This window comes from Leguminivora glycinivorella, chromosome 15, assembly GCF_023078275.1.
Source record: "Leguminivora glycinivorella isolate SPB_JAAS2020 chromosome 15, LegGlyc_1.1, whole genome shotgun sequence".
NCBI classification, from domain to species: Eukaryota; Metazoa; Arthropoda; class Insecta; order Lepidoptera; family Tortricidae; genus Leguminivora; species Leguminivora glycinivorella.
In genome coordinates this window covers 19422830-19449787 of record NC_062985.1, presented here as the reverse complement: position 1 = coordinate 19449787, position 26958 = coordinate 19422830, and the positions used below count along the sequence as shown (strand labels likewise).

The 26958-nt window shown below is 38.8% G+C and overlaps 2 protein-coding genes across 2 annotated transcripts; one reads left to right on the top strand and one right to left on the bottom strand.

The window, feature by feature from the left end:
- Window positions 1-1057: 1057 nt before the first annotated feature.
- LOC125233964 (60S ribosomal protein L36) lies at window positions 1058-5620 on the bottom strand. Its single transcript, XM_048140136.1, has 4 exons — window positions 5535-5620; window positions 5255-5378; window positions 4747-4839; window positions 1058-1220 (listed from the first exon to the last, which is right to left on the bottom strand). The coding sequence occupies exons 2-4, from the start codon at window positions 5375-5377 to the stop codon at window positions 1080-1082; spliced, it is 357 nt and encodes a 118-aa protein (XP_047996093.1). The 5' UTR covers window position 5378; window positions 5535-5620; the 3' UTR covers window positions 1058-1079.
- A 1967-nt stretch (window positions 5621-7587) lies between these two features.
- On the top strand, window positions 7588-11391 carry LOC125233935 (transcriptional regulator ATRX homolog). Its single transcript, XM_048140110.1, has 4 exons — window positions 7588-7842; window positions 8814-8975; window positions 9415-9664; window positions 10221-11391. Exons 1-4 carry the CDS (start codon window positions 7804-7806, stop codon window positions 11369-11371), a joined length of 1602 nt encoding a protein of 533 aa, XP_047996067.1. The 5' UTR covers window positions 7588-7803; the 3' UTR covers window positions 11372-11391.
- The last annotated feature ends 15567 nt before the right edge of the window (window positions 11392-26958 follow it).

Below are 26958 nucleotides of genomic sequence, written 5' to 3'. Positions count from 1 at the left end.
CTTGCAGCGCGCAACGGACGTCTCCGCCACGCCGCCTGAATGCAATTCAAAAAACGTCTCAGTACACTTTGTATAGGAATGACGTAAGACGCGCCGCCGCCACGCCACCTGGGGCGCGTCTTACGTCCTTCACTAGATAGTATAAAACAAAGTCACTTTTTCTGTCCCTATGTATGCTTAAATCTTTAAAACTACGCAACGGATTTTGATGCGGTTTTTTTTAATAGATAGAGTGATTGTAGAGGAAGGTTTACATGTAGGTATAGTACCCGTGCGAAGCCGGGGCGGGTCGCTAGTCCTATACAAAATGTACTGAGGAGACGTTTTTAGGGTTCCGTAGCCAAAATGGCAAAAACGGAACCCTTATAGTTTCGTCATGTCCGTCTGTCCGTCTGTCCGTCTGTCACAGCCGATTTACTCGGAAACTATAAGTACTACAGTGATGAAATTTGATGGGAATATGTGTTGTATGAACCGCTACAAAATTATGACACTAAATAGTAAAAAAAAAAGAATTGGGGTGGGCCCCCATACATGTAACTGAGGGATGAAAATTTTTTTTCGATGTACATACCCGTGTGGGGTATCAATGGAAAGGTCTTTTAAAATGATATAAAGTTTTCTAAAAAACATTTTTCTTAAAGTGAACGGTTTTTGAGATATCAGCTCTCAAAGTCGTAAAAAGTATGTCCCCCCCCCCTCTATTTTTATAACTACGGGGTATAAAATTCTAAAAAAAATAGAGGTGATGCATGCTAATTAACTCTTTCAACGATTTTTGGTTTGATCAAAGTATCTCTTATAGTTTTTGAGATAGGTTGATTTAACTGTAATTTTGGTTAAGTTATTGGTTTATTATATTTGCTGCTACGGAACCCTTTGTGCGCGAGCCCGACTCGCACTTGGCCGGTTTTTTTTGAATTGCATTCAGGCGGCGTGGCGCGGACGTCCGTTCCACACCTCAGGACATGCGTCTCTGATGTGGCCGGTCCCTAACGCTAGTGAACGTTTATGAATAAGGGGGTTAGTGTTTTTGTTTGAAAATAAAAACCTCCAGTTACAGTATAAGCTTTATTATCTTAATGGTGGTGGTGAGCCTGAGCGGCGGCCTTCCTCATCTGAGTGAGCACGTTGCTGAGCTCTTCACGCTTCCTCTTGGCGCGGATGTGGGTGCCCAGGCGGCGCTTCAGGAACTTCAGGGCGCGCTTGTCCTTTGATACCTGGAATGGATTTTATATCCATTAGCACAGTATATAGTCCGTTGCTTCTGGAAAGTTATGTATGAAAATGTTGGCATAATTAATGGAAGATTTTTTAGGGTTCCGTAGCCAAAATGGCAAAAACGGAACCCTTATAGTTTCGTCATGTCCGTCTGTCCGTCTGTCCGTCTGTCCGTCTGTCACAGCCGATTTACTCGGAAACTATAAGTACTACAGTGATGAAATTTGATGGGAATATGTGTTGTATGAACCGCTACAAAATTATGACACTAAATAGTAAAAAAAAAGAATTGGGGGTGGGGCCCCCATACATGTAACTGAGGGATGAAAATTTTTTTTCGATGTACATACCCGTGTGGGGTATCAATGGAAAGGTCTTTTAAAATGATATAAAGTTTTCTAAAAAACATTTTTCTTAAAGTGAACGGTTTTTGAGATATCAGCTCTCAAAGTCGTAAAAAGTATGTCCCCCCCCCTCTATTTTTATAACTACGGGGTATAAAATTCTAAAAAAAATAGAGGTGATGCATGCTAATTAACTCTTTCAACGATTTTTGGTTTGATCAAAGTATCTCTTATAGTTTTTGAGATAGGTTGATTTAACTGTAATTTTGGTTAAGTTATTGGTTTATTATATTTGCTGCTACGGAACCCTTTGTGCGCGAGCCCGACTCGCACTTGTTTTGATTGGGATATGTACATTACAGGCCGAAGTTATTTTTCATCAACCCTCCCCATCCCTCCCCCCTCTGCGTCACCCCTCTTCCCCCCCTTAAATAGCCGAAAATGCGGTTTTTCGCGATTTCTGACAAAACCGTTGTAGATACAGAAAAAGCGTGTAGAAAAAAAGTAATCCTTGATAAATTTACTACCAATCGTTCATTGACACTTTGGTTCTAGCACTTATAGGTTTCGCGTGATCCATCACGAAAGTTGGTCCTTTACTGCAATTTTCTTTAGTGAATGTTAAGTTTTCTCCCAAATTGCTTACGAAATCTGTTTGATATTACTAAAATATTATAAACTGAAAATGAATTTCAGGGGGAAAAATCACTACCATGGGTGGGACTTGAACTCACGGCTACTGGATTGATACTCCAGGGCTCTACCAACAGCTACCAAAAGCTCATCCCCAGTCATAGATACACTATATAGATCAATGGTACTCCTAGCGACTACTACCGTGAAAATATTACGTCTTAAATAGTTACTGGAATTCCAAGACATATTGGAAATTCCACCCATGGTAGTGATTTTTCCCCCTTAATTTTATTTTAGTCATGAGTTACAATATTTTAGTTATATCAAACAAATTTCGACGATTTCGTATGCATTTTGGGCGAAAACTTAACATTCACTAAAGAAGATTGCAGCAAAGGACCAACTTTCGTGACGGATCACGCGTAAACTATAAGTGCTAGAACCAAAGTGTTAATGAATGATTTGTAGTAAATTTATTAAGGATTACTTCGTTCCTACGCGCTTTTTCTGTATCTTCAACAGTTTTGTCAAAAATCGAGAAAAACCGCATTTTCGGCATTTTAAGGGAGGGTAGAGGGGTGACGCAGAGGAGGGAGGAGTGGGGAGGGTTGATGAAAAATAACTTCGGTCTATAACGTACATATTTCAATTTAAAAAAACCTTCCATTAATTATGCCGTAATTTTAGCTAATTTCTCCCTGCTAATAATAAAGAGTACTATCGTATCTTACAGTATGGCCACTTGAGATGGGCCGAATATTCGGTATTCGGCAAGTTTTTCAATGTTCCTATTCGGCCGAATAGTTCGGTTACATTGCCGAATATTTACCGAATTAACAAAGTAAATAAATAGCGTAAGTTGTTTCGTAATTCATCACATAATGACATCCTATTTCAGCGTTTTAAGGAACTCCAAAGGGAGTTAAAAATACGTTTAAAATATAAAATACAATAATTTTGTAAGAAAAGGTAAAATAACGCATCTTAAGACACAAACACCAAAATATTCTTATGCACTAAATTATAGGAACATTAAGAGCCTTAGTAAGATAAACGTGTACCCATTAACAATCATTGAAATGTTAACTCTAAGCCAGAATTGAAAATATAGCTCACAACCGAATATTCGGCCGAATGTTCCGTTCAGTAACAGGTGAACCGAATGTTCGGTCGAATATTCGTATTCGGCCCATCTCTAATGGCCACTCTCTGCCTCCCGCTAAAGTGCCGCCCACCTGCTCTCAGTAACCTTACAAATACAGTTTCACTCACACAAGCATGGTACGCATTCACCTACACAAGCTTAGACTGTGTGCGTAGGAATGTGTTCATATATTTGATCGCAGTCCGAGGTGTGTGTGTGTGTGGACTTATAGTAGGGAGTAGGCACATGATTCTTGGGTTGGTGCGAGATTGTTGAAGTGAAAAGTAGAGTGTATCAGGTATGAATGCTACATGTGCTGGACCTATAATTATCGCTCTTGTGATTGCCTCAGATAACAAGGATTGCCAAGGGCAATTATAGCTTTGTACTCAGGAACAAAAGCTAGGGTCAGGTCAGACCCCTTGGTGTAGGGTCACTTTGACCACCCTTATGAGTCAGTATCAATCCTCCTTTCTACAGTTTGAGGCTCACAGTTTATGACTATGATTACTTTACGATCTAGACTAAACAACAGCTCAGAATTTTTTTTATCTATTTTTAAATTTAATAAAGTATGTCTAGATGTGTAGATACAAAGATTAATTTTACAACAACAATAGAACCTTTAAATATTAGAGTTTATATAAATATAATACATGTCCATCAAAAATTAACAACATGTAAATTAAAACATTCATAATCAGTTTTGTTTATAAGAATGTTTTGCACCAGCATTCTTATTTTCAGTGACACTTTTTATTAGGGACCACTAGCTAATACTTTGATAGGTATACATTTGATAACTAAGGCAAAATAAGGGTGGTTTGGATCATAAATTTAATCTGCTGACCACTTTTGGAACTTCAAAGGGTCCAACCATGAAGAATCACTGATTCAGAGCTACATGAAGGCATTACTAACGAAAATGCCACAACACCAAATACCATTCGGTTCAGTTGATTTCTCATAGTTCCTGAGGCCCTCATCTTATTTACACCATCAAGCTAGCTTGATAGTAGCACAAAAATGAATTTTCACCATACTCACATATCACAATGTATCCAAGTTTATTTTGCAGTTTCATTTGAAATAGGAAATGCATACATACATACATACGTACATACAATCACGCCTGTATCCCAGAAAGGGGTAGGCAGAGCACATGAAACTACTAAAGCTTCAGTGCCACTCTTGGCAAGTAAGGGGTTGAAAGAAAATGAAACTGTGACATTGCAGTGACAGGTTGCCAGCCTCTCGCCTACGCCACAATTTAACCCATATCCCACAGTCGCCTTCTACGACACCCACGGGAAGAAAGGGGGTGGTGAAATTCTTAACCCGTCACCACACAGGCAAATAGGAAATAGGAAATGAAATTCAAAAAAGCATGAAAATAGTTACCTTCAGCAACTCCATAGCCCTCTTCTCATACTGAGCGTGTCCTACGACCTCGCGAACCAGGTCACGCACGAATTTAGAGTGCTTGGTCTGGAGCTGAAATTGCAGAAAGGAAAACATTAGATTATTGCAAATATAAGTAGGGTGGGAAACCAAACAAGTGGGGTTCTCACTTAGCTTGTAAAAAGGGAACAAAGATAACTAGTACGTAATATGTGTAAACGTACGCATAAATAATATAACATTAGCATATAGAATGTTGGTAATACAGAAGACCTATGCAGTTTGATCAGGGTCAGGTTATAATAATAATACAGGTTAACAAATCACTTTTCAATTCTTGGTTTCTTTGAAGATATAATTTAGATACTTAAAAGAATGATTTGAAATAGTATAAGTACATTTGGTATCTCAGTTGAAATGAACTTGAATGAAGGGAAACTGCAAGTTTCTTATGATACACAAATCACAAACATAACCTTGATAAGTATTCTGAAAGTCAATAACTTACCCCCTTTAGCCTAGCTGGGCGGATTTTGATGGCTTTGTCTGTTATGCCTTTCCTGCCGGCGGAGATTTTAGTGGTTTTGTGGCCTTTTCGCAGACCAACCGCGATTTCGAACCGGGGAGCCATGCTGAAAAATCAAGTAACGTGAACTGTAAGCACTAAAATATGAAAGTAACTATAACACCACTATACGCATTAATTGAGTTTTGGTATCCAGAAACAGAAATATCACAGGATTCAACAAATAAAATACAATTTAATTTTACAAAAAATATTTACGTACATCACGGATTGACAGATCCGACGAAAGAATTTGTCAAATTCTGGTTCGTTTAGAAATCGAATGAAAGTCCACAGACATGGACTGTGTATGGACTGCACGGACTCAAGTACAAAACGGTATACACTGTCTGATGATTTATTCATATACAAATGCGTTTCTCATTAGAATTGATTTGAATAGATTTATTTTATTTTCCTTTTTTGACGTGATAACGTCTAATAACTCGTTACTACGGGCAGCATGCACGAAAAAGATGACGTCATTGTCCCGTTTCCCAATATAGCTTAAGCGCCATCTATTGGCGCGCGTTGGAACTAAGCGGCTGATCGATGCGCTCGGTATGGTTGTAGCGTGTGGCCTGAGTAAAGCACCACAGCTGCGACAGATGGCGCGCCCGTGTTTATTATTTTTGAGTGTTTGTAATTTAAAAACATGAAAGATTGCATTAAAATAAGCATCTTTTATAGAATGAAGTTGTTTGAAAAACCTACTTATTTAGGAGTTAGAGCAGTACGAAGTTGCGAATTTTCCCATAGTATTTACTAAGGCGCCAGAGACTTAATAAATTTACGATGATTTTTTTTACCAATATAACCTATGTTAATATTGATAAATCATATAGAACACGTTTAAATAAGGATGTTTTGTTATATAAACTTTTTCTTCTCCATTAATATTTACTGAGATATTAGGGTTCTAAGATTAGTAAATGGCACTAGCACTTTAATAAAATTAACGCGTGTTTCGCAAACGGTCTAGGATACAAAATGACGACTTTTATATAGGTATAGGTTAGGTTCGTTAGGTATCTTCAATCGGCCGAAGGCTCCTATTCTGTGCAGTTTCTGTAATAAGCGGGGCTCCGTCGATATTGCTTTCTGTCTCTGGCGCCTTAGTAATGCTACGGGAAAATTTTGCAACTTTGCACCACTCTAACTCCTAAATTAGTAGGTTTTAAAAAAAACTTTAATTTATAAAAGATGCTTATTTTAATGCATTCTTTCTAATAAGAACAAAACACTATGCTAGAAAGAGTGCAGAGGAAGTTCTGTAGGCACATTTACAAACGACTGTACGGATATTACCCATATATGTATCCATCTCTATTCGTAACAGGAATGGTTGGTCTTCAAACTCTAGAAACCAGACGGAAACTGCTGCATATTATGCATTACCGCCAACTGTTTCACCATAGAGTAGATGACGCATCCGTGCTTGAGAGAATGGGGCTGCAAGTGCCAAGAGTGAATGTGGTGGTTGGCATGCCGGGCGCGGTGCCGGCGCGGCGGCGGCGGCGCCTGTTCGCGGCGGCCGGCGCACCGCTCGAGCCCGAGCTGCTCTTAACCGCATCATGTTGGAGACAGACGATATTGACATATTTGCTGATAGTGTTGGTGTGTTTTACAGAAAACTCTTAAGGTTCATAGACTCTACACTCCTTAGGTGATTAATGTAATAACCATAGTTTAACTTTTAAGTGTGTTTGCTTTTATTTATATCAATTTAACATGTACATAATTATATTACCACATAAGTGCTTTGGTGAAATACTGTTAACTTTTGTGTATTTTTAATAAATAAATAAAAAAACGTGAAAAAAGTCCCAGAATCGGGCCCCTTTTGCTATACTCTGACCGCCCCTGTCTATACTACTGTAATGTTTGACGTTATCATGTTAAACTACCGTCCGTAAACCGACTTTACAGACAACCAATTTTTTTATTTTATTTTAACATTATTGTAATAAGATTTATATGAATTTAAAAATCAACGTTTTCGAACGAAATTTTGCAAGTATTGATCAGATTATTCAAGCTACATATATTGACGCAGTAATGAACTACTAATAATAAAGTTATTTACATGTACATTAAATAAGTATGTTTGTTGTAACCGCCTAATAAACCGCAAAACTTCGTGCTCGAAACGTTTATCGTTTAGGCTGTAAAAATGTTTGATGAACAGTAAAATATGTTGCTTGAGTAGCTTTCAATAATTTGCCACTGCCATCGCTGTCGTCTGTCACTGTCATCAACGTTGTCAATGTCAGCAGTCAAGTCAGCACAGCATGCTGATTAATCGTGGAAGTTTTATTCGTGTAAATTGTATATTACATTGTTTTGTGAGGAATATTATTCGGCGTTATTAATTAAACAAGCAGTAATAGCATTTTTTATCAGCACACTAAATATAGTATTGATTTACAGCCGTTTTTAAAATATCATAACATAACCTCTTGCTTGTACATTTTCATATTTTGTGAGCCAAAATGGAAGTAGGAGCAGTGAAACAAGCATTTAACAACGAGGTTAGTATTCTACTCTGTAAACTTATGCCCCATCAACATCTCTAAATATTGTAAATAAGATATTTCATCCATAGTTGAAAGTTTATCCAACTCACTTAACCGAGTGCTTTTATGTTTGAAAATAAAATAAAAAAATAAAAAGATATTTATTTACCAACACAGCACAAAATGGACATGTAAGGACTTATAAAAACTTAGTAAGTAAAATTACAGATGTGTGTGCAGTAAAATGGATGAGACTCAGCGAGACCGCTGATTTTCAGTCCCCAACCAATAAACTTAAATCTAATACTTAACTGACTAAAATGACGATGTCACGCTTTGTTAATTAAATCGTAATATCACATAACCGGCGCAATCAGACGTTACTTTGCACAAATCAATGACAATCCAAAATCTATAAATTTACTTCACTAATCCGCGCATAATACAACGCGCGAGTCAATCAGCGCTAATCCGTTATAGTTAGTGCGTTCTCACATTATCCGATCCGATATCGGATGTCGGAAGAATTTCAAAGGCAAAAATCAAAGATAAATTTATGTGATATTGGTTATCTGAATCAGATATCAGATCGGATAATGTCAAAGCGCACTTGCTTGTTTTTGCATGCCATTAATAGGCTAGTTTCCTATACTTAAAATAAAATATTTTATGCAGTGCATGAAATAAAGCACCACGTAATTAGAAGAAAAATAAGGACAGTAGTTATGTTTAAACATAATTTCTATTTAATAAGTCAAAAAGAAAGATATAAAGTCAATGAATTGACCGTGATGTCACTCCTCAGTATTTCATAATAATTCCATATTAGAAAATTGTTTTGACAATTCTTAAAAAGAAGCTGATTTGACTAGTAGGAAACTAGCCTATTTTCCAGGTATGTTTCACTTTATTAACAATGATAACATACTTCAAGCCTGGGAAAAGTATTTTGACAAAATTATTATAAAAAATGTTAAAAATTACAGGTAATACAGCTGAAAAGAAACTTAAATCAAGCTAAGATACATGTTATCCACAAGCTCACGAGGAAAGCTAAAAAGGAAGTTAAGAAGGGGGCTCCTGACAAACTTAAGGAGAAGTTTAAGAGGCAAGCAGCATCAGCCGTTAATGAAGTTCTAATTATAAAGGTATGTATAAAAAACCACTTATCGTCACAGTGATTTAAGTCGTTTTCACTACTAACAGTTTTCGTCTGTCATCTCAAGGGTAAGGTTACTAAAAACTACATGTAGCATTTTATATGAACGAAAATCGTCCTAAATTGATGATATAATAATATAAATTTTATATCAAGTATAATTACACACAGCAAAAAACTTAAAAGTTTGTATAAAATATTTGAGTTTGAGTGTCTAGAATTTCTTTCAAGTAATGTGTAGCTAGTAACAACTGAATTTGTTTTTTATCATGCAGAAACGTCTGCGAGCGATATTACATATTTTCAAATTAAAGAAAAACCCCCCTCGGCAAGGCCAAAGGTCGCAGGTTCGAGTCCTGCCGGAGGTGTGAATTTTTCCATTTTTCCTTTAATTTAAAAATAGTAACAACTGCCTAATTTAATTTCAGAAAATCAAACCTAGAGATGTCGCCAGATTCACCGTCACTCACACTGGTGAGCTACAGCAGTATATAAACAAGCCAACCATAGACCAAGACAAAGCATGCGCCAGGTTGTTACTTCACAAAAGTCTGCAACAGAAATATAAACATATTAGAAACACGTTTTCGGGGATTCCTATTAAGGATCTACTGATGTCTCGGCAGGAACGGTTGAAGTTGAAAAGAGAAGCGAAGCTAGATAAGAAAATGAAGAGAGGTTTGTATTGTTTTAGTATTTTAAAGGTGCACTGCACTGCAATAAAAATGGGTGCAACTGTGCATATACCAGGGCTCGGACACCGGTTAAATTTTTCAAACCGTTATCATGTACAGTCAGCTGCAGAGAAAAGTATACCTCCCTACATATAAATTTGTATGCAAGGGGGTATCCTTTTCTCTGCAGCTGACTGTACTTGCGGCAACACCTTTAAATTTCGCTATTCTTAAAAGTTTTAGGAGGAGGAAGGAGGATAAATGTTTAGAACAAAATAAACAGGTTTATTCCGCAACATGCTAGGTAATACTGTTCTAACCAACCAAGACAATTCGTTGCGTGAACGTAGGTATTTACGTGGAGGCGGTGCGTCTCGCCGCTCGTCGAATAAACCGGTTTATTTCGGTTAAAATAAAGTTCTCATCGCGTTCTTTAGAAAGTTCGGAGTAAAATCGAAATAGACTGGTTTTGACTGGTTCCGAGCCTTAGCATATACATTTTTATTACAAAATCGAAATAATAGAATACTTTGTCAAAATTTAATTTTCATCATTTCCAGATAAGAAGAAAAAAGTCGTTAATTCAGAAGGAGACTGGGATGTTGAAGACATAAATAAGCAAAAAGTTAAAGATATTAAAAAGAATAAGACTACAAAGTTTAATGAAAGTGATGATGATGAAGAAATAGATAAAGAAGGCGAATCTGAGAATGAGGAAGAAATTGAGTCTGATGAGAATGCTAACTCTGACAAAGAAGTTCACTCAGACGATGAGGAAGATATAACAGAAGGCGAGGAAGCTAATTCAGATCAACAGGCTGAAGATGATAATGAAGAAAATCAGTCTGATGAAAGTGAAGCAGAAAGTGAAACTAAAATGGAAACTGATCAAGAGTCTGATGATGATGTACCAGACATTAAAAAGAAAAATGTACAAGAGACTAAAAAGAAAGAAATTGCTGCCAAATTTGTGAAACCTAGTCCAGTTAATGCTGATATGAAACAAAATGAAAGTATGACGCCTGCTTTAACATTTGAAGAATTAGGAAAGAATAGAAGAAAACCAGAAATCAAAAAGCCAACCAAACCAAAAGAAATGCATAAGAACAAGAACTTAAACGACAAGTTGCAATCAAGGAAGTTTAAGAAAGAATCAAGTGATTCGCAAGTGAAAGAGACAAAGACAGTTGATCCTTTCTTTATCACATCTACAGGTGAAAACTACCTGTCAGTAGCAGAACCCAGACAACCTGATGAAGTCAAAGAAATACATAAACAGGGTAATAGGAAGGAAAGAAGAGCAGCCATGTTTGGACATGTTCCTAAAGTTAAACCTAGACAAGATTCTAGACTAAATTCAGATAGAGCAAATAACTTTAGGAATAAGTTTAATAAAGGCGATAATTTTAAAGATGATGGATTTAAGAAAAATGATTCACGATTTAATGGTAAAGATCAGTTTAGGAATCAAAATGACAAGCCATATGGTAGAAATACTGAATTCAAAAGACGAAATGATAAACAAGGCGAAGATAGGAATGATTTTAAGAATAGAAATGATTTTAAGAATAAAAATGATAAGTTTAAAGGAAGAGGTAATGATACTGTTGAAACGAAAGTGGAGAAATTGCATCCATCGTGGGAGGCGAAAAAGAAACAATCGGGTATTTTACCGTTCCAAGGTAAAAAGATAGTGTTTGATGAAGGTTAATATAATAAATGTTATTTTTGATAACTGGGTTTATTATTTTCTAAGCTTTTTGTAAACAGACAGATAGACAGACAGACGGACAGACAGACAGACAAACACACAGTCAGACACGTCAAACTTATAACACCCCGTCGTTTTTGCATCGGGGGTTAAAAATGATGTTTAGCGGCCCGCTACTTAATTCATAAATTTGAACCTTATTGCTATCATGATAGTTGGTCTTTAACCCCCGACGCAAAAACGCAACGCGTCTGTCTGTCTGTGTATGTGTGTGTCTGTCTGTGTGGCATCGTAGCTCCCGAACAGATGAACCGATTTAGACTTAGTTTTTGTCTGAAAGCTGAGTTAGTCGGAAGTGTTCATAGCCATGTTTCATGAAAACTATGTCGCGGTCGGGGGTTTTTTCAAAATTTTATTTTTTAAGACGATACGGTAGGGGTCAATTCTCCATACAAACGCTCTCGACTATTTCCTCCCTGGTTTTTGAAGATAGAGCAATGATTTTTTCAACACAGATTGTTATTATTTTTATCTGTGTCGGACCGTTTTGATTTTTTTGATATTCTGCTTTTTAAAGACTCTAGAGCCAATCAAAAATTTCCAAAAACGGCCTTTTTCATTGTGGCGCAAAAAAGGTGTGATACTCAAGATTGGTAACAATTAACCAAAAAAGCTAAACGGTCCGACATAGATTATTTCATTGTTATTCAGATTCTCAAATTTCATTCCGATTGATTAAGTTTTGAAGGAGGAAAGAGTCGAGAGCGGAACCTCGATTTTAAAGATTTTTTTGAAATATCTTTTGACTGAGTTGTTCTTAATGGACAATTTTTTTTCGATAAATCTAGTTAAAAACACTTGTATATTTAACTAAAATTCCCAAGGTGAAAGGGGGGCTCCTTTCCATTTTAGCATTTTCGCTACCGGATCCTCTTAAGTATTTTTAACTACACTGAGACTTTAGCACGTGCCGTGGAGACGAGAGTTAGCCTACGTGAATAATAGAAACAAAAGGCTTTTGTTTAACAGATTACGGCAAAAGCCAAAAAACCATTTCAGAAGATTCACACTATAGGTAGGTACGTATAGGATTAGCTACTAGCACAGATCAAATAATACTAATAGTCTACTAGCTACAAAATTCTCATACCTTATACAGCCGGCCTTCTAATTATAACGAATTTATAAAGATCAATTCATAACCAGTTATATTAAACATTATTCAAAATTTCGCAGGTCCTGTATAAAGCGTCTTTGAATTCTGTACAAAATAGCGGCTTTTGTTACCGAGAAGCGAACCGAAAACCGTGACAAATTAATTTAATAAACGACTCTTTGAGCCCGGCCCTGCCTTGGTTAGGTTATCTATACAAAAAATCGATAAAACCCCTTTCGCCGTTATGCTTATGATACTTTCCGGGTTTGTAATTACAAACTATAAAAAAATTAAAAACATCTTACACAAAAATCTTTAAAAAGTAGAAAACGGTTGGAACGATTTTTAACCCCCGACGCAAAAACGACGGGGTGTTATAAGTTTGACATGTCTGTCTGTCTGTCTGTCTGTCTGTCTGTCTGTCCGTCTGTCCGTCTGTCCGTCTGTCCGTCTGTCCGTCTGTCCGTCTGTCTGTCCGTCTGTCCGTCTGTCCGTCTGTCTGTCCGTCTGTCTGTCTGTCTGTCTGTCTGTGTGTGTGTCTGTCTGTGGCATCGTAGCTCCCGAACGGATGAACCGATTAAGATTTAGTTTTTGTTTGTCTGAAAGTTGAGTTTTAGTAGAACATGCTCTAAGAACACTAAGAACAATGGCTTACAAAATTAAAATTTTGAAAAAAACCCCGACCGCGACATAGTAGACCGATTTTCATGAAACATGGCTAAGAACACTCCCGACCAAATTCCCGACTAACTCAGCTTTCAGACAAAAAAAAAAAACTAAATCTAAATCGGTCCATCCGTTCGGGAGCTACGATGCCAGAGACAGACACACGCACACACAGACAGACAGACAGACACGTCTTATAACACCCCGTCGTTTTTGCGTCGGGGGTTAAAAGGTAGAAAACGGTTGGATCGATTTTAGTAGAACATGGTCTAAAGAAGACTAAGAACAATGGATTAAAAAGAAAAACCGCATCAAAATCGGCTCACCCGTTTAGGATCTACGGTGCCACAGACAGACATACATAGCGGTCAAACTTATATACATATAACCACAGATGTCATATATACCATAGATCAAGCAAACGTATCTACTTAGCGTGTCAAATGAACTCAGTGAAATCCACTGAGTTGTCCGTCTTTACTCGCAGCTTGCAGCTTTCGGGCGTCAATTTTTGTAAGTTGAAGTCAACCAAAACATAAAAAATGCCTCGTTACGTGATATTCAATTGCAACAACACAAAAATTATGAACAATCAAGAGCCTGAGACATATTTAAAATTACAGGCAAGATTCAACTTCAGTACAAAATTTGACACGCTCGGCCCCTATACAAATATATGAATTTGTTTCTTCTATCTAAATTAAGTTCTGTGCATATAACCCCCCTATTTTTGCGCCGAGGGTTAAAAAAAGAAAACTAGGAGCTTTTGTGCGCGACCCGCGCCTTTTCCTGAGTGGAATTAGTAAGTTCAGAAAGCGCCTGATAAAAAATATTAGGTAAGGTGCATTAGGATAATTCCGAATGACAGAAATGCTCCGGTAATTCCGAAAAGGAAATCTTGATATGATGGAAATAATGATGATTTTTATGCGACTTTCGTAATTAGATGACTTTCGGAATTACTATAATGCAACGTAATAATTCAATTTGAGCAAGCGCAAGGCGCATCAAACGTGAACGTTCAGTCGATATCATATAAAGAGATAAGATTAAAGATTATAGGACAGTTTTACACAGATTGACTGAGGCCCACGGTAAGCTCAAGAAGGCTTGTGTTGTGGGTACTCAGACAACGATATATATAATATAGAAATACTTATATACATAGAAAACATCCATGACTAAGGAACAAATATCAGTGCTCATCACACAAATAAATGCCCTTACCGGGATTCGAACCCAGGACCGCGGCGCAGCAGGCAGGGTCACTACCGACTGCGCCAGACCGGTCGTCAAATATAATATAATATGAATTGTCTTATCCTTATTTTTGAAATCTTTCCGGCAAATCTAATTCATCACAGTTCCCCTTCCAATAAACCGTCGCAACAAAACCGTGATCACGCTTGATAAATACAGTATTGAATATCTGGCAATCTAGCATTATAAATGGGTCTCGCCTTACAATTCCGTCAACACGCTTTGTTTCAAGCATAATAAAGACATTTTCTAGAGTGATAGAGCGTTCGATATCTTATTACGGGGCGTGTAAAGTGACGAAACGCTTCGAGTCACTGCCTTTATGGCTCTCCCTCCCGAATTCGACATAGATGGTAGAAACCCCTAGACGGGTGGCACCACTTTGCATTACGACTATTTATTTAATCGTATTATGTGTTGTGTTGTTGTGTTGTAGTCCTAAGGCACCCCAGAGGTGCAAAGGGCCTTCACAAGCTCGCGCCGCGCCTTCCTATCTTCAGCGACCCTCGTGGCCTCGCTCCAGCTCAAACCAGCCGCTCGAAAACTTATTTTCGACGGACCGCTTCCACGAGTGCCGCGGCCACGGCTTGCATTTTGCGGTTTCCAGTCGAAAGCAATGCTCGCGTTATTTCTTTTCCCTCTCCGAAGAGTGCGTCCAATCCATTTCCATTTATTTAATCGTATGGCAAATTATATCTAAAATCAATCAGACTGCTAAGCCAGGCTATCAAGTCCGGTGTCACGATGTTCAGATCTTCAGCAGGCCCGGGGTACGAGTGGAGTGGGCAGCGTTGGAAGATGTGTAAGATTTACGACTATATATTATGACTGATAACCAGTTTGCCCACCAAAAAATGTATACCGTTCGCACCTTGAGTGCGTTTTCACATTATCCGATCCGATATCGGATGTAGGACCGATATCCCTTTCATCTAAGCCGCCATCTTTGATTTTTGCCTTTGAAATCCTTCCTACATCCGATATCGGACCAGATACCTAATGTGAAAACGCACTTAGGTCGACACCGAATCAACTCAATTAGCCAGTTTGTTGGCCTTGAAAGTAACATCCGTAGTAGCCATTGAACTATTTGTATGGTAAATTACGCTTCGCACTAGATCCGAAGCATGGCGGAAAAGAAATCTGATGACGGAGATAGGATCTAGTGCGTAGGTAAATTACCATAATAAACGAACCACAAAATAAAAATTTTGAAAACAAAATATTATAAAACACGACTAAGAATACTCCCGACTAATTCAGCTTTCAAACAAAAAAAAACTAAATCTAAACACACACAAACAGCCAGACAAACAACAAACAGACGGACAGACAGACACGTCAAACTTATAACACCCTGTCGTTTTTGCGTCGGGGGTTAAAAATAGATAACCATATTTTGACGGATTCGGATAGGACGGTGCGAAACCGCTCTGATACCCAGTTCATCATCCTCCTTGCGTTAAGCTAGGAACACACTACGCGGACGTCCGTCGTAAATCGACCGCGGGGACGGGAATCTGGACAATGGAAATACACATAACCGTGCAAACTATCGGTCGACGGACGCGGACGTGGCCTTGAGCGCACGGACGTCCGATCGAAATCTGGCTCTCTGGATGTTTTGTTCCGTGCACACTGATAGGTCGCGGTCGCGGTCGTTTTACGACGGACGTCCGCGTAGTATGTTCCTAGCTTTATCCCGGCATTTGCCACGGCTCATGGGAGCCTGGGGTCCGCTTTCACAACTAATCCCAAGATTTGGCTTAGGTACTAGTTTTTACGAAAGCGACTGCCATCTGACCTTCCAACCCGAAGGGTAAACTAGACCTTATTGGAATTAGTCCGGTTTCCTCACGTTGTTTTCTTTCACCGAAAAGCGACTGGCAAATATCTGATAGCAACTGCTCACCAAAAATCCATATACCTATCTAATTATCATAATTTTTATTTAAGTGTTATTAATAAAGGTTATTAAAATTTAAAAAAAAATATATATCATAAAGTAAAAGTACTCATTGAAGATCGAGTAGATATACCTGTTTCTTTCAGTATTTGTAATGAAGCATACAAGAGAGTGCACGAGTGTAGAGTAGCGGATGACAATAAGGTTATTTAGATCCTGTTTAATACCCTCGGTCTATATTTTTTATGTCTACGGACTTCACCTCCAAGAATTTTCTCACCGCGCGAGAAAGTCAACTTTATCGCGCTGCCTCGAAGGTTACAGTTGTCGTCGGTAATAGACAATGTACATAGGCAGATTTTTTGTCGACTGTGACTGATAAAGCGCGCGACTTGATTGAAAATCCCGTTAAAGGGGATGCTTTAAGGAAGTTTTTGAACGCTCAAGAGGTTTGCCGTTTCCGCTTAAGCACTGTGCTCTTGCACTATTAGTTCGGAAGTTAAGCGGGTAAAAGGCACAGTGAATTTATTTTCAAGGAAATGACTCGTGTCGTGAATCTAGTACAGTATAAGTAGCGCATAATTGTTTTCGATCGTAGTTATTTCCTCAGAACTACTTGCATTTATCGTGCTAGTTCAACGTTATTACTTCTTAGGGATCATCCATAAATTACGTCACACTAAAAAATATGATTTTTGACCTCTCCCCCCCTCCTTGTCACAGCTGGTCACATTTGTTAGACTCCCCCCTCCCTAGTGTGACGTCAATTTTGAAAATTTACACGTAGAACTTATTGAATGAAAACAGCGGTTTGAAATCAATCTTATTTCCATTTATGTACTTCAATTATTCTTCACCACACCAGCAGGTAAAGGCTATTTTGATAGGTACTTCAAAAACGAATGAAAAAGTTTTATTTTTTCTAAAAGAGTGCCAAGTATTTTCATAGAAATTTTAACTTGAGCTGGCTGTGGCTGGTAGAATAAACGTTTTAATGATAATTTTGATTCTTAAATTAAAAAAAATGAATCAAACTAAATTGTTCCGTGTTTTGCAGTTAATATTTTCCACGTGCCTTGAACACACCGAAACGCTCAAGATTCCACATTCAGAATCGGTCGACATAACAATTGGTATTTTATATTTAATTTTATAACCAGATGCAAAGCCGAAAACAGGTGATAGTCTAGGCCATTTTGAACATTTTTAGCTATATGTACATGGCTTAGACAAATTTATTTTATGGTATACGATAGACATTTTACAACACGAAATAAAACCAAAACAATTACCTACAGTAACTAGTGGCTCTGGGAGCTGTAGACCTTCGCGAAATGCTTAGAGAACGCAAAACTGAAAGATAATTAGTGATTATCGCAGTCAAGTCATGACCTCATGACAGCAACAGTTTCAAGCGACATATACTCGTACGCTATAGGCACTCAACTCAAGGCCTTAACGGCAATTTCTGCATTTAACATATAAAAACTGTGGGGCTATCATGCTTGCACTTTTATCACTTATCAATGTGGATAACATATATGTCAATATTACACTGACTAACTTGCCACAACGTGACGGATGCTTTATCCGCGTAGATAAGTGATAAAATGGCAAGAATCATAGTCCTGCCCTTGGTTTTGTTATCAACTTTTGTTTTGTAATCGTGTCAACGCTAGCCCGCAAAGTGGGCTTTTCGCTTCTAAGCGTCACACGAAAATCCTAACCTAACTTAGTTTGGATATTTAATAGGTCTTTCTTTTTCGGGGGCTGGCCCCCAAGCCCCCCCCCCTTATAATCACCCTTGTTCGTCGCAAGAAAACCTTAAACTAACTTATTTTCAATAGGTATTACGTTGGTATTTTGTGGGGGTTACCCCTCCCCCTCCCCGAGCCCCCGGGTGGGTGTTTCGCCGAAAGAAAACCCTAACTTCTTTTCAATAAGTACAACGGTGGTATTTCTTTCTTCGCCCCCGTCGTCCACGATTTGTAAGCGTGTCGACACTAGCCCGCGAAGTGGGTTGCTTATTTTCGCTTTTCAGGGTCACAAGAACACCTAACCCTACTTAGTTTGGATACTTAATTGGTGTTTCTATTTTGCGGGGGGCTGCGCCCCCGAGACCCCCTTATTTTCGAACTTAAACTTCGCAAGTAAACCCTAACCTAACTTATTTTCAATACGTACTACGTGGTATTTCTTTTTGGAGCCTCTCTTGTGGGTGCTTCTCCCCTCGTCATCCATTTTGGTTTTGTTATCAATTTTCGATTTGTAAGGGTGTCGACGCTAGCCCGCGAAGTGGGCTGCCTATTTTCGCTTTTCAGGGTCACAAGAAAATCCTAACCTTACTTAGTTTGGATACTTAATCGGTATTTCTATTTTGCGGGGGGCTGCGCCCCCCGAGCGCCCCCTTATTTTCCATCTTAAACTTCGCAAGAAAACCCTAACCTAACTTATTTTCAATACGTACTACGTGGTATTTATTTTTGGCGGGGGCTTCGCCCCCGAGCCCCTTGTGGGTGCTTCGCCCCTCGTCGTCCATTTTGGTTTTGTTATCAATTTTCGATTTCTAAGCGTGTCGACGCTAGCCCGCGAAGTGGGCTGCCTATTTTCGCTTTTCAGGGTCACAAGAAAACCCTAACCTTACTTAGTTTGGATACATAATCGGTATTTCTATTTTGCGGGGCTGCGCCCCGAGCCCCCTTATTTTCCCTCTTAAGGGTCGCAAGAAAACTTTAACCTTACTTAGTTTGGATACTTAATCGATCTTTCTTTTTTGCGGGGCTGCGCCCCCGAGCCCCCCCTTATCTTCGCTCTTAAGCGTCGTAAAAAAGACTAAACCTAATTTATTTTCAATACGTACTACGTTGGTATTTCTTTTTGGCGGGGGCTTCGCCCCCGAGCCCCCTTGTGGATGCTTCGCCCCTCGTGGTCCATTTTGTTTTTCTTATCAATTTTGGATTTGTAAACGTGTCGACGCTAGCCCGCGAAGTGGGTTGCCTATTTTCGCTTTTCAGGGTCACAAGATAACCCTAACCTTACTTAGTTTGGATATTTAATCGGTATTATTTTTGGTGGGGGGCTGCGCCCCTGAGCCCCCTTATTTTCCCTCTTAAGGGTCGCAAGAAAACTTTAACCTTAATTAGTTTGGACACTTAATTGATCTTTCTTTTTTGCGGGGGCTGCGCCCCCGAGCCCCCCTTATCTTCGCTCTTAAGCGTCGTAAACAAGACTAAACCTAACTTATTTTCAATACGTACTACGTTGGTATTTCTTTTTGGCGGGGGCTTCGCCCCCGAGCCCCCCTTGTGGATGCTTCGCCCCTCGTGGTCCATTTTGTTTTTCTTATCAATTTTGGATTTCTAAGCGTGTCGACGCTAGCCCGCGAAGTGGGTTGCCTATTTTCGCTTTTCAGGGTCACAAGAAAACCCTAACCTTACTTAGTTTGGATACTTAATCGGTATTTCTATTTTGCGGGGGGCTGCGCCCCCCGAGCCCCCCTTATTTTCCCTCTTAAGGGTCGCAAGAAAACTTTAACCTTAATTAGTTTGGACACTTAATTGATCTTTCTTTTTTGCGGGGGGCTGCGCCCCCCGAGCCCCCCCTTATCTTCGCTCTTAAGCGTCGTAAAAAAGACTAAACCTAACTTATTTTCAATACGTACTACGTTGGTATTTCTTTTTGGGGGGGCTTCGCCCCCGAGCCCCCCTTGTGGATGCTTCGCCCCTCGTGGTCCATTTTGTTTTTCTTATCAATTTTGGATTTGTAAGCGTGTCGACGCTAGCCCGCGAAGTGGGTTGCCTATTTTCGCTTTTCAGGGTCACAAGAAAACCCTAACCTTACTTAGTTTGGATACTTAATCGGTATTTCTATTTTGCGGGGGGCTGCGCCCCCCGAGCCCCCCTTATTTTTCCTCTTAAGGGTCGCAAGAAAACATTAATTAACCTTACTTAGTTTGGATACTTAATTGATCTTTCTTTTTTGCGGGGGCTGCGCCCCCCGAGCCCCCCTTATCTTCGCTCTTAAGCGTCGTAAAAAAGACCCTAACCTAACTTATTTTCAATACTTACTACGTTGGTATTTCTTTTTGGCGGGGGGCTTCGCCCCCCGAGCCCCCTTGTGGATGCTTCGCCCCTCGTGGTCCATTTTGTTTTTCTTATCAATTTTGGATTTGTAAGCGTGTCGACGCTAGCCCGCGAAGTGGGTTGCCTATTTTCGCTTTTCAGGGTCACAAGAAAACTCTAACCTTACTTAGTTTGGATACTTAATCGGTATTTCTATTTTGCGGGGCTGCGCCCCCGAGCCCCCCCCTTTATTTTCGATCTTATACTTCGCAAGAAAACCCTAACCTAACTTATTTTCAATACGTACTACGTGGTATTTATTTTTGGCGGGGGCTTCGCCCCCCGAGCCCCCCTTGTGGGTGCTTCCCCCTCGTCGTCCATTTTGGTTTTGTTATCAGTTTTTGTTTTGTAAACGTGTCGACGGTAGCCCGCGAAGTGGGATTCCTATTTTCGCTTTTAAGGGTCACAAGAAAACCCTAACCCAACTATTTTAAATACTACGATGCATCGCCAACTCACTAATTCAATCTATTTGAAAGTGGCAGCACATAACACTTAAATTCGCACCGATTAGTACAAACCACGGTGGTGCAGTGTTATTCATGGTACATTTTTGCCCTCATGCTGGTCATATTTCTAGGTTCGATTCCCGGCAAATGCAAAACTTTTTGTATTTTTATTATTTTTCTTCTTGTTGCCAACAGCTATCATAATTATGTTACGAAGTTTCACTTATGCCGCGCGGAGGGACTCCACGCACAAATTTTTAATGTTTGCGTCCGTTTTCTTTAGTCAAACCAGAGAGTATAGAGTCTTAGTCAGACGAAGTTATATAGGTCTCTGGTCAGACACAATTTTGTTGATTTTTCCGAGGTAAGTTTTTATCTTCTGTTTAACGCCATCTGTGAGAATATTGTGGCGTGACGTTGTAGGAGAGTCATCGTAATTATTTCAGCTCATCCTTTCTATATCAAATTGGTTAGTACTTATTTTTGCCATCTTCGGCACTACATTTATTTATAAATAATAAGTTTTTTTTTGTACTTCAAAATTATTAAACACTGGATCATAAAAAATAAATATAAATAGTCTCGTTACATAATTAAATTTTACGAGAATCGGTTGAATAGAGGAAAATATACGGACATAAAAATGCAAATTTCGATCATCAAGCAAACAGGATTTTACTTTCTACTGAAAAAAAAAATGATTATATGTATATAAAATGTATATATCGCTTAGTTGGTTAAAATATAATTATTATAATACAAAATTCAAATGCAAAAAAAATACAAAAATTATGGCACCTGGAGGATTCGAACGCAGAACTTGGTGATTAGAAATTTGAAAAAAAGCACGGTGACTTACCACTGAGCCACCCTAACACATACGTAGATTGGCGAAATTAAAATGCTTATTCTCATGCAATATTACATATTTTTACATCTACCGTCTAAACCTGTGTTCTAAAACGTCTGATTTTTTTGCCAAGCACTCTATATACATGCATCTAAAAGACAAGACTTTTAAGATATCGATACGGCTAAAAGTTAAGGCGTGAGGCCCCATGACTTTGTAAATTTTTACAATTTCCAAAATCTGGGACGACAAAAAAAATTTATTGAGTCATAGAATCTGGTCACAAAATTTCACGCGAATCGGTTGGGAAATGCGAGCTGTAGAGCGAGACATCCGGACATACAAAAGCAAACTGCTTGAGTTAAAACGTAGCCCTTGCTTCGCTGCGGTCAACAAGAGTACGCATATCGATTTAGTCTGAAATTTTGGAGTTTTCACTGAGAAGTTTAAAAAAAAACGACGAATCAAGTTTTGTCCAAGACATTTATAGCTAAAGAATGCTTTAAATGGCCTAGGCTATTGCCTAATTTCGGCTTTTCACCCGGTTACCGAACATTCTGTATTTGTATATGTTTATGAGGTTTTCATAAAGTAACAGTTTAAAGTTCGTGTTTTAACCCTTAGATTATGATAGATTTTGAAATGTGACGTCACGAAATTTAGGACACCTCCCTCCCCCTTGTCACACATTGTCACACTTCGTCGACCGGCCCCCTCCCTCTCCCCTAATGTGTGACGTAATTAATGGATGATCCCTTATATTGACATCGACTGAAATAACTAAGCAAAACTTGTTATGTACTATGGGTGCTAGGCGACGAGGTAAGGTACAGCGGGGCAAATCTGGACTGTTTTACAATGTTTGCATTATTAAATAGAGTGTCCACCGTTTATATATGGTAGGCGTGTTCAGTGGATACATGTAGAACTCAACATCATAGTGTAATAATGGAAAAAATGGATTAGTTACAATTGCCCCCCAGTCGAGATTTGCCCCGCTGTACCTTAAAGATAAATACATACTTATATACATAGAAAACATCCATGATTCAGGAACAAATATCTGTGTTCATCACACAAATAAGTGCCCTTACCGGGATTCGAACTAGGGACCGCGGCTTATTAGGCAGGGTCACTACGCGCTAGGCCAAACCGAGTGTACCTATGTATCTACCTTGTAAAAATTTCTTACTTTTTTCTTACTTAATTTTCAGGATTTCTGTCAGGCTTATTTTAACATATTTTTTCCTGATACCTCGTCTAAGGCTGTTTCCAATATTCAGTACTGTAAGCGCGTAGATAGATATAAACAGTCTCAGCTCCACTCTGTGTATTTTTGAGCGACTTTACATATATTTTCTCGTCTCTGTCCCTAAATCTTCACTTTTATCTTTTAGTTTGGGTAGCTACTCTCCAAATGCAGTTTTATCGCACAGATAAATCTGAAGATTTTGTGGCTGGCTTAGGTCCAATATCTATAGGTGTCTAGGTATCAACGCAAGCTTTATATGGTAACTTAAAGAAAATATACTTACTACAGTGGCCGTCATCTCATTTCCACTTTCTGAAGGTCGCGGTTGCGAATCCTAGTCCATATTTACCTACTAAAAGCAACAAGCAAGTACTTTATCGACCTAATAAGTATTGGCACAAAATACTTTTTCAGTACAGATGGTGTTTTTTTACGCACTAGTGCGAGAAGTGGTTCATTATATGCTAGGTCGAAACTTCGGAGGCTCATCTGTACTGAAAAACGTCGTTCGATACACGTGCGAAAAGGAAATTCGTAACTCGTGTCGATTTAAAACACTCCCTTCGGTCGTGTTTTAATTTATCGCCACTCGTTTCGAACTTCCTTTTTTTCGCACTTGTATCGAAATGTACTATTTCCAGTACATATGGCGCTTTTTGCCCGCACTAGGACGCAAAGTGGCACTGAAACGTCGTACGATACACGTACGATAAATTTCGCCACGAGTTCTTTTCCGTACCTACTTGTATCGTAACATTGGACTGTACAGCATAGAGGAATAAGTTAGGAAAGAGTTGTACCTAACTCCATTCATCAGTAAAAGTGTTGTGTTCCTGCCGGTGAGTAAGGCTGCCAGAGCTCAACGAGGGTTCGGTGTGCTGATGACGGGAGGACTTGCGGAACTAACTTGTTCCGTCTATTGTCCTTTGAGTCGTCGGCAACCCGAACCCTCCTTAGAACTTGTACATTCCTTTTTGCTGTGTACTTAACACAGCAAAAGGGAGTGTACAAGTTTCTAATAGGGTGGCAACGCGCTTGTGACACTGTTTGAGTTGCAGGCGTCCATAGGTTACGATGACCGCTTTACATCAGGCGGGCCGTATGCTTGTTTGCCACCGACGTAGTATTAAAAAAAAAAAGTGGGTGCATCTAGTGATGAAGATGATTTACCACCTGTGGAACTACTAGTGATAAATGCGTTTTTTGCGATGTACTTTCCTCGCTATAGTGAGGGGAATATTTTTGTGTTACACTTGGGTGCAATAGTTATTTGTTTTACAAGGGGGCAAAGTAGTTGTTTAACCGCACGAGCCAATATTGATACCCGAGCAAGCGAAAAATTCCAATATTCAAAAAGTGGAATCTTGAGCGTTGCGAGGGTTTCAGCACGAAGGTTAAACAAACTTTGCCACCGAGTGAAACACAACATTTTTCACCACACCAACACGAACAAAATACTTACTAACTATAAAACGTCAAATTGAATCAAATCGACAGATTTGATTGATAAATTTATTCAATATTTATGATCCAAAATCATCATTCATAGGTAAATTCCACCAGCCAGCTTAAGACATCAAGTTAAAATTTGTATGAAATTACTTTGCACTCTTGTGGATAAAATGCAATTTTGCTATCTGTTTTCGAATAGCAAACTAAGCCTTTTTTAAGTTTAACAGTTGGTGTGGTGAAAATGTATTTTACTTTTCGTGTGCTGAAAAATTCGCCAAGTTCAGGATTCTAATCTCGAACCGCTCGCTTTTGCACCCGTGTATAACAAATAACTATACCTACAGGACCTACAGGTATGTCAGATACTTTTGGTGCGTTGTTTCATCAGCAGAGCTACCTACTGATGCTGACTGTACATACATTGCAAGCTAAACAAAAGTCAGTAATAAAAAGGAATGTACATCGCAAACATATGTAATATAGCAAGCTAAACTCGAAGCTAGTCCATAGCCCGGCTCTTTAGAAAATTGCTCCAACCTTTGTTTGCATCCGTGCCAAACGGTTCAGTGACATCCCGTGCCTGTTAAACGGTCACATCTTAAGTTTTTTTGATTTTGAGATTATTGATAATTCGGATTCAGAATCATTTAAGATAAGGCCTTAATTCGGAAAAAAATCTAAAGCCATTTCAGAAGATACATTTATTACATATTATTATAGTTACATCTTCACAAAAAATCGTCTATTTCTTTCCTGCAATACAGACACAAATCCAAATATCTCGTTTAATATGATAATTATTTTTGAATCGTGGCCGTATTTCACAAATTTATGAGAAACTTTTGAGCTCTGTCTTCATTTTCAAAATTATACCATAAAGAAAGAAGAAATACACCAAATTAAATTTCATCACGTGACACTAGATTGAAGCAGTATGTTTTGAAGCAGAAACTAAGTCCCAAAATAACATGATTAGAATCTGTTCGTCGTGAAATGTATGGGGCCCAATTGTAATACATTCAACGACTCTTCTCTTTACGAACAGACTCTAACCCAATGAGAGCTCTTATACCTTAAACAAAGGATACTATAGACTAGACAGCCAAATAATAATACCACTACCGAACGAGATGGTCACATACAAATTATAATAAGAGTGACAGAGAGCAAAATGTTATTTTTTGTCTTTGTCATAGTTTCACTTTTCTGCCGCTGCCACAAACGAGTTTGTGGCAAACAATAAGTACCTACGTGACTTGTCAAGCTTATTATCCGCCCAAATTACGTAGGTTGTTTATGGTAAACTGTCAGCCATTTTTAAAGTACTTCTTAAATTCGCTCCATTATTCTATATCTGTCCCTTACGGGTGTACGCTTACGTCAAGTCTATAGTATCCTTCGTCTGAGTATTATACTGACCCACAAACGTGTGTCAAAACTGACACGCGATTTCTCGAAAAAATTTTTCGAGATGTGACCGTTTAGCAAACACGGGACAACGTATTCTATTTCTTTTCCCGCTAGTTCCGAACTCCGTAAGGGCGCGTGTTCGAGAAGGTAATTTGTCGCTAAAATCCTTATTTATTGCAACACCGAACTTGGTTCGGCCTCGGGGGCGAATTTGGAAACTTTACTCCTTTAACTTTGCTTCAGTGAATACGGACACACTTGAGCACATATTGAGGTTCCTGTTTCACTTGAGTTATGGGGGATAGTTTAATAGAATTCTGGTAAGAGTTGCGGTGTGGGCCAGTGACTGCATTCTGTACCAATTCAGTTTGGATTTAAGTAATACGAATTGTTCAGAAGTTTGGTCCTATTGAGAATAATGTTTAAAGAAATTTAATGCTGGTAACAATTCAATAATAATACACGCTAGCAATCAAGCTGAGTATCACAAAACTTATGGATTTGGAATGTACCCTCGGCAGCAATCAGTCTATGCTCTGTGACTAAATATTTTACTTTAACAGTAAAAACTCTATAAACTCAATCCTCTATGGCATTTATATACGTGTAGATAAATACCTGGGGCCCGTTTCTCGAAAGGCACGACTGAGCTAAGCGGAATCGATGCGCGCGCGGCGAAATTAACGACCATATTTTACGTTTACTAACGCGAAAGAAAAACTCATGAAAACTCGAAAATTCGCGTTTTCCGGGATCTAACGCTACGCTAGATCGATTTTTCACCCCCGAAAACCCCCACATAACAAATTTCAGCGAAATCGTTAGAGCGGTTTCCGAGATCGTCGGTATATATAAATAAATAAATATACAAGAATTGCTCGTTTAAAAGTATAAGATAACATTAATAACCCTGCGGAGGAGAGGTAGAATCTTGCAACTCATCCTCATCAATAAACGTTTAGAAATATTTATTATACATTACTACCGACGGGTGACAAACAAGCATACAGCCAGTCTGATAGGAAGCACTCTACGTAGCCTATAGACGTCTGCAACTCCTTAGTA